At 40.0% G+C, this 14247-nt stretch overlaps 2 protein-coding genes across 2 annotated transcripts; both read right to left on the bottom strand.

Annotated features, from left to right (window-relative positions):
- Window positions 1-3278: 3278 nt before the first annotated feature.
- Window positions 3279-3758, bottom strand: LOC113693185 (uncharacterized). Its single transcript, XM_027211757.1, has one exon. It carries the CDS (start codon window positions 3756-3758, stop codon window positions 3279-3281), a length of 480 nt encoding a protein of 159 aa, XP_027067558.1.
- A 2558-nt stretch (window positions 3759-6316) lies between these two features.
- LOC140008696 (uncharacterized) lies at window positions 6317-6871 on the bottom strand. Its single transcript, XM_072053551.1, has one exon. The coding sequence runs from the start codon at window positions 6869-6871 to the stop codon at window positions 6317-6319; it is 555 nt and encodes a 184-aa protein (XP_071909652.1).
- Between the last annotated feature and the right edge of the window lie 7376 nt (window positions 6872-14247).

Below are 14247 nucleotides of genomic sequence, written 5' to 3'. Positions count from 1 at the left end.
CGTTAAAGTTATTTTTAGCAAGATTTGATGTGACAATGCCTCTGTACCTCCCTCGCTTCTCCCTCGCTTCATGTGGCAGCCCTAACTAAAAGGGGGAAAGTCTCCAAATTGCAATCCGAACAGCATAACCTGAGTATTCCCATTACAAAGGGCAATCCCTTGATCGAGAAAGTTTGTGATCCAAGAATGTAACCTTGTCCATGTCATGAAGCAGAACTTAAGCTATAGGAAATGTGAAGGCGTGGTTCCAGAAGAGAAGACGTGGAATGAAGTGAAGAGGAGCTACGGAAGGCGTGGAAGTGAAGTCAAACTTTCACTGGGAAAACAACTCAGAGAATGTGACTGCAATGGTGTAACAAATTTTGACATCAGCAGGACATGTGGACCAATAGGATTGTAGTTGTAGACAATGGAATTTTAATTAATTCTTAAAATACCATTGGTCTATAAATTATTTTTGTGGCTTATTTCTATCCAATCGGGTATTGTCGTATGTCATGTACATTTGAAAACATTGGTTATTAAATGGCCAATTATATTTTGCCACGTGTCAAGGAGAGGTGTTCCAAATTCAAATTGCAGGGATATCTCCACCAACCAAATCATATCATATCACATGCCTATTAGATAAATATCTAAGTACTTATTTTTTAATACTTAGAGTTGTTTAATCCAGGTATATTTCTTATATACTGTGATAGGTTGTCCAATCAAATGGCGCCACGTCACGTGTTCCTACAAGATTGGCCAATCAAGGAATTAGTTATTAGTATTATCTCTTTATTAATAAATACAAAATAAAGAGATAATATTTAACTGGTACAGTCCTAATATGACTGCACGTCTTGCAAGACAAGTAAAGTAGTACACAGGTCTTCAACCTCTACCTCTTGCTACAACTATAAATAGAGGTCTGTCAACCAAAACATGGACACAGAAATCCAGAGGTATCTCATACGCTCAAACATTGAAGTTCCAAGCCACGAGAGGTCCGGGTCTTCAAACTCTTCAAGTCTCCCATATATCAAGACTTGAGTTTCAAATATCTTCCAAACCCTTCAAGTCTTCCATATCAAGATTTGGAGGAATTGGTGGTGGATCCAAGAACAAGCTGCGAAGCCCTTGGATTGGTGTTTGAGGAGGAGAATCAAGGGAAACTCTCCACAAGTTCGAGAAAACCCTAGAGATTGTACTCACATATTTTCTTAAATTTATATATCACACATTTGTCGTGTATTTTTCTTGTCTTTTACAGATTTGAAACTTTATCGCGTACAAATTTTTGGCACGCCCAGTGGAACCATCTCTACCTTCCATCTCTTTTTCTCGAATATTCAACTACGTATATCACCAATGACACCAAAGAGCAACAAAATCATGATTGCACGTTCCAAGACTACTGATGCTAAGCCTGTTCAGGAAGCTGCACATGTTGCCACCAATACCCGCGCTATTGGGCCTGTGACAAGGAGTATGACAAGAGCCTCCACCCAAAGTAGCATGGAAGCTCCATCAGCACCAACTCCCGTCTTCAGTTCGACATCACCAATGAGCTATTCCTCCACGATGGGGATCCAAAACGTTCCTGCCTCTATTGAGAAGGCTCTTGCCATGCTCGAATTTGGATCCGAATCCAAGTTTTCTAAGCATGACGATGATTCATCAAGCACTGGATCAGCCTCTTCACATGAAGCTCTTCATTCAAAATTTTGTATTGAAGATTCTGCTGCTGCAATGCCTGCCATGATGACAAATACTTTGAGTCTCGAAGAACAAGTTTCAAACATGTCCAAGATGATGGAAACCATGATGAAACACATCAAGGACCAAGATGTTCTCATTGCTCAACTGCTCACCCAGAAAGATCACGCTCCTGAAGGAAGCCATGCGAATCCTAAGAAGCACCAAGAGCGTGAAATTTCCTCATCTAAAGACAAAGACAAGGTGAAGGAAGTATATGTGACCGCCGATGGAACTATCCCCGTGGAACAACTAAAGGAACTTGTTGAAGGCGTGATCAAAGATAAAAAGGAGGATGGTTCAAAGTCAAGCTTTACCTACTGCAAGTCTTACACTGCTAGAATCGACAACCTAGCAATGCCTGCTGGATATCAACCACCTAAATTTCAACATTTCGATGGGAAAGGTAGTCCAAAGCAACATGTGGCCCATTTTGTCGAAACCTGCAATAACGCTAGAACCTATGGTGACTTGCTTGGTGACTTGCTAGTCAAACAATTCGTCCGATCCTTGAAGGGCAACGCGTTTGATTGGTACACTGATCTCACTCTGGAGTCCATCGACAGTTGGGAACAGTTGGAACAAGAGTTCTTGAATCGCTTCTATAGCACTAGAAGAACCGTTAGTATGCTGGAGTTGACTAACACTCGTCAATGGAAGGATGAACCTATGGTCAACTACATTGATAGGTGGAGAAGTCTGAGTCTTAATTGCAAGAACAGACTGTCTGAACCCTCTGCCATAGAAATGTGCATCCGAGGAATGCATTGGAGCCTAAGCTACATTCTACAGGGTATACGTCCGAACACATTTGAAGAATTAGCTACTCGTGCTCATGATATAGAGTTAAGCATCACGGTCAATGCAACTGATGGGTTTCCTATTCAAGCTCCGCGAGTGCAACCGCCTCGTCAAAGCAATGAAAGGCAAGAAAATAAAAAGAGGGGCAAGCCTCCTTCAAAATTCAGTAATAAGGAGTCCATGGCAATAAACACAGCTCCCATGAAAATTGCTATCAAGGTGAGTCGAAAGGTCACCGAAAAGGTAGACTCCCCTCAAAATAGGTCGGTAAGAAGACCTACTCAAAAAGAAATGCAAGAAAAGGAATACCCCTTTCTTGAATCCGATTTACAAGGGATGTTTGATGATCTTTTCAAGGAGAAGCTCCTTGAACTTCCTGACATGAAACGTCCAGAGGAAGCCGGTCAAGTCAATGATCCAAATTATTGTTGTTATCATCGCTTGATTGGCCACCCTCTCACTAAATGCTTTGTCTTTAAAGACAAAATTATGGAATTGGCTCGTCAAGGAAAAATCCTTCTCGAGGAAGATAAAGCATCGGCAAACCAAACAACACTAATGTTTGGGTCTGTGTGTTGTCCGATAGAAGTTCTATCCACACCAAGTAGTGCTTTGTCTAAGGAACTTGAAAAATCCTCAATTGAAGACGTTATTGAAGATGACAACGATGGATGGATTTTTTTTTTCTCAAACGGTATTCTTCTTATATTTATATATGAACTTGATAATACAAGATTTTAGTTACATAAAAGGACATTGGTCCTATTATCCTCCTGTATACTCTCTTTGAACCACAGGGGGAAACTTTGTTTCCATATTATCTTGGAAACAAGTTTAGTTGCAAATTGTGCCATTTTATGAGCATTTCTATTTCCATCTCTATACACAAAAGAAAAAGTACAGTCTTGGAACATGTCACTCAAATGTCTAATATCTTCTATGATCGTGCCAATTGGTGTTTCACCCAAGCCTGTCTTGCATATTGTTTCAATGGCAGCTTTGCAATCAGTTTGCATTTCAATTCTTCGCCATCCAGCTTCTCTAGCCATTAGCAAGCCTTGTCGAAGTGCATCTGCCTCTTCCATTTCCGCACCTCCACTGCTATACTTCCTGATGCCTCTTGCTTGGACAATGTTTCCATCACTATCTCTCGCTATCATTCCTAACTCAGCTCCTGCTGGTTTAGTAGGAATCGCAGCATCAGTGTTTATCTTCATTACCCCTACGTCTGGTGGCCTCCATTGATGGTTTTGCATTTGGTGACTTGTTCCTGTCCTGTGCTTTTTTTCATTTTCCACCTGCTCCTCTTGGAACTCCAGCCATTCATTTTTTGCAGTTTCTAGTATGGCCATGTGCTCTCCACGTTTCCTTTCAAATTGTCGAGCATTCCTTGCCTTCCAAATTTGCCAGATGTTATGAAAGTGATGTGGTCTTCTCCTCTTTGTCTGCTCCTTGCCTCTAATATAGCTTCCAACCATCTCCAGAAATTTGATCTCCATTGCAATAATCCGTCCCATTGTATTAGGGCCAGCTTCCATATAGGTTCAGCATTATTGCAAAAGAAAATCATATGTTCCACTGTCTCCTCCCCCTCCCCACAACATTTGCATAATGGAGAGCCTTTTCCTGTTCTTTTGTGTATCAACTCATTTACAGGAATGCTGTCGTGTAGGCATCTCCATATGAAATGTTTTATCTTTGGCTTCATCCTTAATCCCCACAAGCTCTTCCACACTTTTCCTTTATGGTGTGCGTAGCTGGTTCCTTCCTCTCCATGATTTTCCTTGTTTCTTTGGTTGACCTCTTCCTTTTCTACTGCATAACCCGACTTCACAGTGTAATTTCTTGATTTTGAGTATTTCCAATAGACCGCATCCTTTTTGGGAAACAAACTTAATGGCACCTGTAAAATTTGTGAAGCTTCCTGCTCTGAGAACGTCTCCTCAATCAGCTTCGTATTCCATTCCCTCTCTATCAACAAGTCTGCCACAGTTTGCAAGTTACAAGCTGGAGGTTTCTGAGTTGCTATTCTCCCGGTTGGTAATACCATGATCCATTTGTCCCTCCATATGTTGATAGTGGTCCCATCTCCCACTCTCTTCCACATTCCTTTTTTTAGCACCAGTCCAGAGTTGTATATACTTTTCCACACCCATGATGCGTTCTTTGGAGCTTCTCCATCCCAGCCTGTTTGCGCTATTTTGTACATTGCTCCTAGCACTCTGCTCATTAATAGGTCTGGTTGCATCAATATCCTCCAGAGTTGCTTTGCTAACAAAGCACTATTAAAGTGCTCTAGATCTCTAAAGCCCAGACCTCCATTTCCCTTCACCTGTGTAATTTTCTTCCAACTTACCCATTGCATCTTCCTATTCTCTTTATTTTGGCCTCTCCAAAATTTTGCCAGTTGACTACATATTTCATTACAAAGTCCTTTAGGCAACCTACAGCATGACATTGTGTAATTTGGTAAAGCCATTATGACTGACTTAAGAAGTACCTCTTTTCCTGCATAGCTGAGTAAGTTGTGCTTCCATCCCTGCATTTTGGATTTTGCTTTATCAACAATGTAGGCGAAAACTTGCTTTTTTGATGCTGTTATCACCAAGGGAAGTCCCAAGTATTTGCCATTGTTTGCCTCCTTGATGTTGTTCATCTTTTCACATGTCTGCCTCCTATGTTGTCTGCTACAATTTTTGCTAAAGAAAGCAGCAGATTTGTCATAGTTAATGCACTGTCCTGAGGCTAGTTCATATTTTGCAAGTATCCTTTGCATGGCTCTAGCTTCTTGTAGGTGCGCTTTACAACAAAATAAAGAGTCATCTGCAAAGAATAAATGAGATAGCACTGGTCCATTTCTACTCAGTTTGAGGCCTGTAATCTGCCTATCTTCAATTGCCCTTGCCATGAGATTAGACAACCCTTCCGAGCAGAACAAGAAAAGATAGAGGGATAAGGGATCCCCCTGTCTAATATCCCTACTAGGTTTCACATACCCCACCCTTTCCCCATTAAAGTTGAAAGAATAGGACATGGAGGACATACAACTCATAATCCATCTTACAAAAATAGGACAGAACCCCATTTTTAACATCATTCTGCCCACAAATTTCCATTCCACTCGGTCATAAGCCTTTGCCATGTCAAGCTTTAAGGTCATAAAAGCAGTATTACCCTTTCTTTTGCTTTTTAAAAAATGCATGATTTCATGGGCCAAAATGATGTTGTCTACAATCTGTCTTCCAGGAACGAAGGCAGATTGAGAAGAGCTAATGCACAAAGTGATAACTTTTTTCAATCTGTTGGCCAAAATTTTTGCTAAAATTCTATAAAGCACATTACAAAGACTGATAGGCCTATAGTTTGCCAGAGCTATATGGTTTTCAACCTTAGGAATGAGGGTTATGCTAGTCTCATTTATGCTCTTTAAAAGGTGGCCATTGCTCAGAAAACTTTGAATAGCAGACACCACATCAGTTTTAATATCATTCCAATATCTTTGAAAAAATAAAGGTGTCATACCATCAGGTCCAGGTGCTTTATTTGGGTGCATGGAGAACACGGCTACTCTAACCTCAGCTTCCTCCATAGGTTGTATCAGAGTATGATTTAGTCTGCTAGTAATTGATACAGGCACCCCTTCCAACACTTCTTCCATGTCTCGTGGCTGAGATGTGGTGTACAGGTCTTCATAGTACCTGCAAATCTCCTGGATGATTTGTTGATTATCTGAACACCATTCTCCATTTCCTTTCTGCAACTTTGTTATCTGATTTCATTTCCTTCTTGTCTTCACACAAGCATGAAAATAGGTTGTATTCTTGTCCCCTTCCTTTAGCCATTTGCTCCTTGCCTTTTGTGGCCAGAAGATTTCCTCAGCTTTATAGGCACTACTCAACTTTAGTTTCAATTCAGCCATTTCCCTACTTTTCCCTTGAACTGCAGATTCTTTGAGCTCTTGTATCTTCCTTTTAATCTCATTAATCTGTGTAGCTGCATTTTTTTTATTCAGTCTATTCCAACTTAGAAGAGCTATCCAGCACTCTCTAATTTTCCTAATAATCTTGAACATTTTTGAGCCCACCTGTGGTCTTGCCCAGGCCTGTCTCACTACCCCTTCTGCTTCTTGGCTCTGAGCCCAGAATTGGTCGAAGACAAACCTTTTTTTCATTTTCTTTTGAGCTGGTATAGTAGACAACACCAGCATTGAGTGGTCTGAAGCCTCATTTTCCACATGTTTGCAGGTTGCATCCCCAAAAATTTGGAACCACTCTGTGCTACTCAGGCATCTATCCAACCTTTGTTTAATCTCTCCCCCCCATTCTCCCATTGGTTACTCCATGTCCATGGGTTGCCTTCGAAATGTATGTCTACCAGGCTAGCTTTCTATATAAAGTTTCTGAAGCATCTAAAGCTACCCTCACTTCTTTTCCTACCCCCCCCCCCCCATTTTTCTTCATTTGATAGAATATCATTGAAGTCTCCCAACAAAATCCATTTATCTCCCCACGACTTCATTCTTTCCTCCAGCCCTTCCCATTGCACTCTTCTGGCTGCATCATCCGTACTTGCATAAATTACAATGCACCACCATTCTTCTTTTACTTCCTCATCATATACCCTCAGCTCGATTGAGCATTCTGAAGTATGGAGCTGTAGTACTTTTACTTCCTTTTTTCACATCATAGCTATTCCTACTGGTTCTACTACTACATTATAATCAAAACGAATCTGTTTCATGATACCATCAATAACTTTTTTTTTATTTTTCGTTTCTGATAAAAACACTACCTCTGGAGAGTGGAGGCGTAATACCTCCCTGAGTTGGGGAACTGTCAAGGGGCTCCCAGCACCTCGACAGTTCCAAGCCACAACTCTCATTTACACTGTAGAGGATTTCTTGGGCTTGCCTCCATTGCCCTAGTTGTATATGCAAAATCTCCCCCAGTTTCTCGAAGAATGGACTTTAGTTACTCGAAAGAGAACTTGCAAGCCAAAAATAAAGAAATGCATCTTTTTGAAAAGCATCCGTTCGACAAAGCCTAAAGTGACAATGAAATAACGAAATGTAACAAAAAAGCAAAAAGGAGTGCTCTTTTAGATTTTCAGCTCCTTCAAGAGATTCGATAGCCCGTGACACTGAGGAAATTTATACCCAAGGGGTATTTAAGTGACGATGCTGATAATTCCACTTCTTGTAATGTCGTCAAGGCTGAAAATCCTCAAATCACACAAATTGGCACTAAATTTGAGGAAAAACTCAAAATCGATGATAAACCACCAGTAGATTGTGCAACGACTATCATTTTTTATGATGACGATTTAACTATTGAGTTCAAAACTCACAATCGACATTTGTTTATTAGTGCGTATGTCCGAAAACAGAAGATGAATCGGATACTCATTGATAGGGGATCTGCTGTCAATATTATGTCCGTACGTGCTATGAAAGAACTAGGAATCTCAAGCGATGAACTCTCCCAGAGCCGCCTCATGATCCAAGGATTTAACCAAGGGGAGCAAAGAGCAATTGGTCTCATAAGGTTTGAATTGCTCATTGGTGAGTTATCTTCAAGTGCGTTATTTCATATCATTGAAGCCAAAACCTCTTATAATATGCTCTTGGGACGACCCTGGATTCACGAGAATGAAATTATACCGTCTACTCTGCATCAATGTTTCAAATATTATCAAGATGGTATAGTTAAGAAGGTTGTTGCCAATAATAAACCATTCACTGAGGCCGAGACTCACTTTGCCGATACGAAATTTTACCTTCAGAAAGAAGCAAAAAGAAAAGAATCAGTAAAAGAAGAAAGTCAAGATTTCAAAATATCCATTTTGTGGTATATTTCAAGATCAAAAAGAGAAGAAGATTAAACTTCTTTTATCAGGAATGACACATTAAATGTTCCGCTCACCAAAATAGAGTCTGTTAAGAGTGAGAAAGTAAGTTTGTAAGGATTTGTTCGTCCCAAAAATGAACCGGCAGTAGAGCATTACTCACTACCAACTAATCGGACTCAAGAAGGTTTTGATCCAAACGCGTATAGATTTTTTGCTAAGGCCGGTTATAACCCAAATAAAAAGCATGCATTGGGAAAACTCCCTCCTGAGGTGACTGGCGAGAAGACTCATGGATTAACACCTACGCAGAAAATGTTGAAAGAAAAAGGCTATAATGTTGAAAGTTCATCGATGGGTCTTGGTTATCAACCACCTTCTCTAGTGCGTATAATGATCAAAAGGGTAAGTTGTAACTACGTGAACGAAGAAATAGAGGTCACAAGCCGAAAGAGATCTGTGTTCGATAGGTTGGGAAATAAGTCAAAGCGTACTTCTGTGTTTGACAGACTTAGCGCGCAGTCGAAATATTTGAAACCACCCGTCTATGAAAGATTAGGTAATAAAAAGCAAGAGTACCAAGTTGCCAAGAAAGAAAGTCTTACTCTAATAAAGAAGAACGGACCAAGAAAGTGAGTCTCCAATTTCTTCATGCACCATGGAGACTTATTCAATGTAAGAATTGAAACTATTTTTGAAGAACATGATCAAAAAAATATGGCTTCCTGTCATCATATTACGATCAGTGATCCTGAAGAAGAAGAAGAAGATGCAGATGACGCTCCCGCTGAGTTTGAACTGGGAGTAAAAACTACAGTCGATGCCCTAAAAGAAATTAATCTTGGCACAAGTGACGATCATTACCCAATTTACATAAGTTCTTGTATGACTTCTGAAGAAGAAAAAGAGTATGTTGATTTGCTACTCGAGTTCAAAGATGTCTTTGCCTGGAATTACTCAGAAATGCCCGGTTTGGATCCTAGAGTCATTGTTCATAATTTATCTATCAAGCGAGGAACAAAACCTGTCAAGCAAACTCAAAGGCGCTTTCGACTTGAATTGATTCCTCTGATAGAAAATGAGATAAATAAACTGATTGAATCTGGGTTCATACGAGAAGTGAAATATTCAACATGGATTTCAAGCATTGTCCCTGTGAGGAAGAAGAATGGTCAAATCCGAATTTATGTTGATTTTTGAGACTTAAATGAGGCTTGCCCCAAAGATGATTTTCCGTTCCCCATCACAGAATTGACGGTAGATGCTACGACCGGGCATGAAGCACTATCTTTTCTCGACGGATCGTCTGGTTACAATCAAATACGTATGGTGCCCGAGGATGAGGAGCTCACTGCTTCCGCACCCCCAAGGGAATTTATTGCTATAAAGTGATGCCGTTTGGCTTGAAGAATGTTGGAGTGACATATCAAAGGGTAATGTAAAGAATTTTTGATAATATGCTCCATAGAAATGCGGAGTACTATGTTGATGACCTTGTGGTGAAATCAAAGAAGTGAGAGAATCATAATCAAGACCCTCGAAGAGTTTTCCAACGCCTTCGGAGATACCAACTGAAGATGAATCCTTTGAAGTGCGCATTCGGAATCACTTCTGGCAAGTTTTTCGATTTCATCGTTCATCAACGGGGAATAGAGGTCGATCGATCTAAAATTGATGTCATTGTGAACATGCCTGAATCGAGAAATATTTATGAATTGAAGAGCCTTCAAGGGAAGTTGGCATATATCCGAAGGTTTATCTCTAATTTGACCGGACGATGCCAACCCTTCAGTCGACTGATGAAGAAAGGGGTGCCCTTCGAGTGGAATGAATCGTGTAGGAATGCTTTTACAAGCATCAAAACGTACCTCATGAATCCCCAGTGTTGGCTGCACCCATCCCAGGAAAATCATTGATCCTCTATATTTCCGCTCAAGAACCATCAGTTGGGGCCTTATTTGCTCAAGAAAATGATGAAGGCAAGGAGAATGCGCTGTATTACTTGAGTCGGATGATGACACCTAATGAATTGAATTATTCACCCATCAAGAAGTTATGTTTGGCACTTATATTTGTCATTCAGAAGCTAAAACATTATTTTCAAGCACACACTATTCGACTCATATCTAAGTCTAATTCCATTAAATATGTCATGACAAAACCTGTACTATCTGATCGACTCGCGAGATGGTACCTCCAGTTTCAACAATTTGAAATTATTTATGTACCTGCGAAGGCTGTCAAAGGACAAATATTAGCAAATTTTTTAGCCGATCATCCCATACCTGCCGAGTAGGAGTTAACTGATGAACTCCCCGATAAAAAAGTGTTTATGGTCGAACCGCCGTGGTCGATGTATTTCGATGGAGCTACTCATCGTGATAGAGCTGGTGTGGGAGTTGTCTTTATACTCCTGAAGCAGATACATTACCGTACTCTTTCACTTTAACACGCCAGTGTTCAAACAATGTGGCCGAATATCAGGCGTTAATTCTCGGTCTTGAAACGGCTGTGAACATGAATCAGTTGCATCTTAGAGTTTATGGTGATTCAAAATTGGTAGTAAATCAACTTCTTGGTATTTATGATGTCAAGAAACCTGAGTTGATCCCATATTATAAGTATGGAAGACAACTCATGGGATATTTAGATAATGTCACTATAGAATATATCCCTAGAAATTTCAACCAACAAACTGACTCTTTGGCAAGGGTGGCGTCCATGATCACTTTACCTTCTCATCGAAATCAAATTTCAATATGTCAAAATTAGGTCATACCTCCGATGTTTGATGAAGAAGATGATGGTGAGGAAGAAAATACTTATCATATTTTTGTCCATGAGATCGAAAAGGAGGATTGGCGTCACCTCATCATTGATTAGCTTAATCATGGGAAGTTACCAGAAGATCTTAAGAAAAGGGTTGATATACGTCGTCAAGCACCACGTTTCATTTACTACAAAGGGATGCTTTACCGAAGGTCATTCGATGGGGTGTTTCTACGATGTTTTCGAGAAGATGAGGCCATGCAAGCAGTGGAGGAGACTCACTCTGGGATATGCGGTGCTCACCAGTCTGACCCAAAATTACACTTTCGCATTAAAAGAATGGGATACTATTGGCCAACAATAGTGAAGGATTGCATTGACTTTGCTAGAAGATGTCAAGCATGTCAATTCCATAGCAATTTCATCCATCAACTTCCTGAACCATTGCACCCAACTGTGGTTTCTTGGTCGTTCGATGCTTGGGGTTTGGATATAGTTGGACCACTTACAAAGTCTTCTGGCGGACACATTTTCATTTTGGCAGCGACAGATTACTTTTCAAAATGGGTTGAAGCAGTTCCTCTAAGAGATGTCAAAAAGGAAAATATAGTATATTTCATTCGCTTGCACATCATTTATCGGTATGAAATCCTGCGTTATATTATCACCGATAATGGGTAAGCCTTTTTACAATGTAGCAATGAACAAACTTTACAAAAAGTTTTATTTCAAACAATATAATTCGTCCATGTAGCTGCCGCAAATGGACTCGTTGAAGCATTCAACAAGACCTTATGTAATCTGTTGAAAAAAATCGTGGATAAATCGAGAAGGAATTGGCATCTTCGAATTGGAGAAGCACTTTGGGCATACCGAATTACTTTTCGAACTCCCACGCAAGCGACCCCATACGCGCTTGTTTACGGTGTTGAAACTGTTCTTCCACTTGAGTGTCAAATACCTTCGCTAAGAATTGCGATTCAAGAAAGGCTCAGTGAAGAAGATAATGTTCGTCTTCGCTTTGAAAAGTTAGAAGCACTCGACGAGAAGAGATTGAAAACCCAACAACGGATTGAGTGCTATCAAACCCGCCTTTCAAAAGTATTCAATAAACATGTCCGGCCACGCTCTTTCTAGATTGGAGAGTTAGTACTCGCCGTTCGGAGACCGATCATTCTCACTCATGGAGGCCAAAGAAAGTTTACTCCTAAGTGGGATGTTCCATATGTTGTTCGAAAAGTGTATACAAATGGCTCATACAAGTTAGTTGCTGAGAATGGATTAAGGGTTGGCCCCATCAATGGCAAGTACCTAAAAAAGTACTATGCGTAATCGGAACCGCGTGATGCTCCTGGTCCGCATGAGCTAAAACTGTGGATGGCAACCACTAATAGTGTAGTATGTGGTTAAACTGCTAAAACACTCCACCAAATTTAAGGTGGTAAACAAATAGATACTCTTGACCCGCATGCGGTTAAAATGTGAACAACAGGAACTACGTGTGACTTGATTCCCTCCGGGGATACGTAGGCAGTTTAGAGGGTAACTTCTAAATTCAATTACACCTCCTAAACCAAATCTACTTTCCTTGCAAAAAAAAAAAAAAGAAAAAGAGAAGAACTTCTTTTTTTTTTCTTTGAGATAAAATGCTAAATTTAAAAGTTCTTTTCTTTTAAAAAAAATAAGAGATAAGAAATGAAAAGTATTTTATTATTCAAAAAAAAAATCATTACCTGAAGAAAAAAATGATTAAAAAATTCAGGAAAAAGAAGAACATGGTGGAAAGCTTAAATATCAAATTTGTATTCCACTACAGCTACTTCATATGATTCAAATGCAGATTTCATGTTTTCAAGTTCCTTCACAGCGTTATCAGTCAAGATACTAATATTTTCAATGGAAGATAGCTCATCGTGCGCTTGAGTTATTTCGGTCTGGATCTCTTTGAAAATCTCATGCTTTTGATCGATAGTTAAGCTGATTTCCAGGCTTTGTTTCTCCAAATTGATGTGTTCCTGTTGCAGAACCTTCTTCCTGCCTTCAATGGACTGCAATTTTTCTTCAAGACTTTGCAAATGACAAGTTAGTTCTTCTTCATTTGCCTTAACTCTCTCGAGTTGGACGGTCGCTTTGGAAAGGAGTTCTGCATGTGTTTCTTTGCTCATCCTTTCCCATGATGAAGATGCCAGAACATCATACGCCTCCGTCTCGGCAAACAATTCCATCAAGTGGTCTTTTAAAGGGAGACCATTGGTGGGATCCGTTCTTGTGATTTCTGTAATGATTTTCTCTGCACACTCTTTTAAAGAAGAGATCTGCTCAATTGGAGTGTCAAGAATCTATCTGTGAAAATCCATCCACAAACTCTGCAAGTACTTTCTTCAATGTGCCTGGATCAACTTTTGGCCATGAAATTCTGAAACTAGCACTACCTTAGGTCTTTTTCGGGTTTCGTGTGAACTAGTCAGCTCCTTCTTATTCATTGACAAGGTATCTCCACTGGGGGCAAATTGTTTTGGGGTACTGATAGATATTTCGTCACTTTTGTTGTTTGAAATTATATCATCAGCTTCAAATTTGGGTGATGAGTTGTTACCAATACCTTCTTGGCGGAATTCAAGGAATGGGGGCTGAAAAGAAAAAAAAATTTTACAAAAAAAAAAGAAAGGAAGAAAATGGAGAGATGATTATTTTAAGTGGCGACACTCCAACCGACGGTGGTGTAAAGGAAACCTCCTCCAAATCAGAAGATGTCATCTTCTTTGATCTGTTCCAATGACGGTCTTGACTACTACTACCGCTCGCCAACGAATGGGCTCCTCCTTGGGTAGATCCGATGCCCTGAACTTGAGTCCCTTCCTTTTCTATAGCCTCGATAGAATCACAATCGTCCGTCGTTTCAATTTTGACATCTCCTTCTGTACGAGTCACTGATAAGGATTTTGAAACTTTAGGTGACGTTTTCTTTGTTGGAATCACTGGTTACGCCTTTTTGATGGCCTGTCGAGAGTCCTTCGAAGACTTATTTTTTGTGACAATATTTTTTCGAGGGACTGCTAATGATTTTGTTCTTCTGCAAGGTGGATGAAGTAA

Source organism: Coffea arabica, chromosome 6c (genome assembly GCF_036785885.1).
Source record: "Coffea arabica cultivar ET-39 chromosome 6c, Coffea Arabica ET-39 HiFi, whole genome shotgun sequence".
Classification (NCBI taxonomy): domain Eukaryota; kingdom Viridiplantae; phylum Streptophyta; class Magnoliopsida; order Gentianales; family Rubiaceae; genus Coffea; species Coffea arabica.
The sequence above is the reverse complement of the archived record's forward strand: the minus strand, read 5'-3'. Positions and strand labels throughout refer to the sequence as shown.

Bases quoted from the DNA above. Each gene is read 5' to 3' on its own strand.
- LOC113693185 (XM_027211757.1), bottom strand. From the start codon at position 3,758: ATGAAGATAAACACTGATGCTGCGATTCCTACTAAACCAGCAGGAGCT.
- LOC140008696 (XM_072053551.1), bottom strand. From the start codon at position 6,871: ATGGGAGAATGGGGGGGAGAGATTAAACAAAGGTTGGATAGATGCCTG.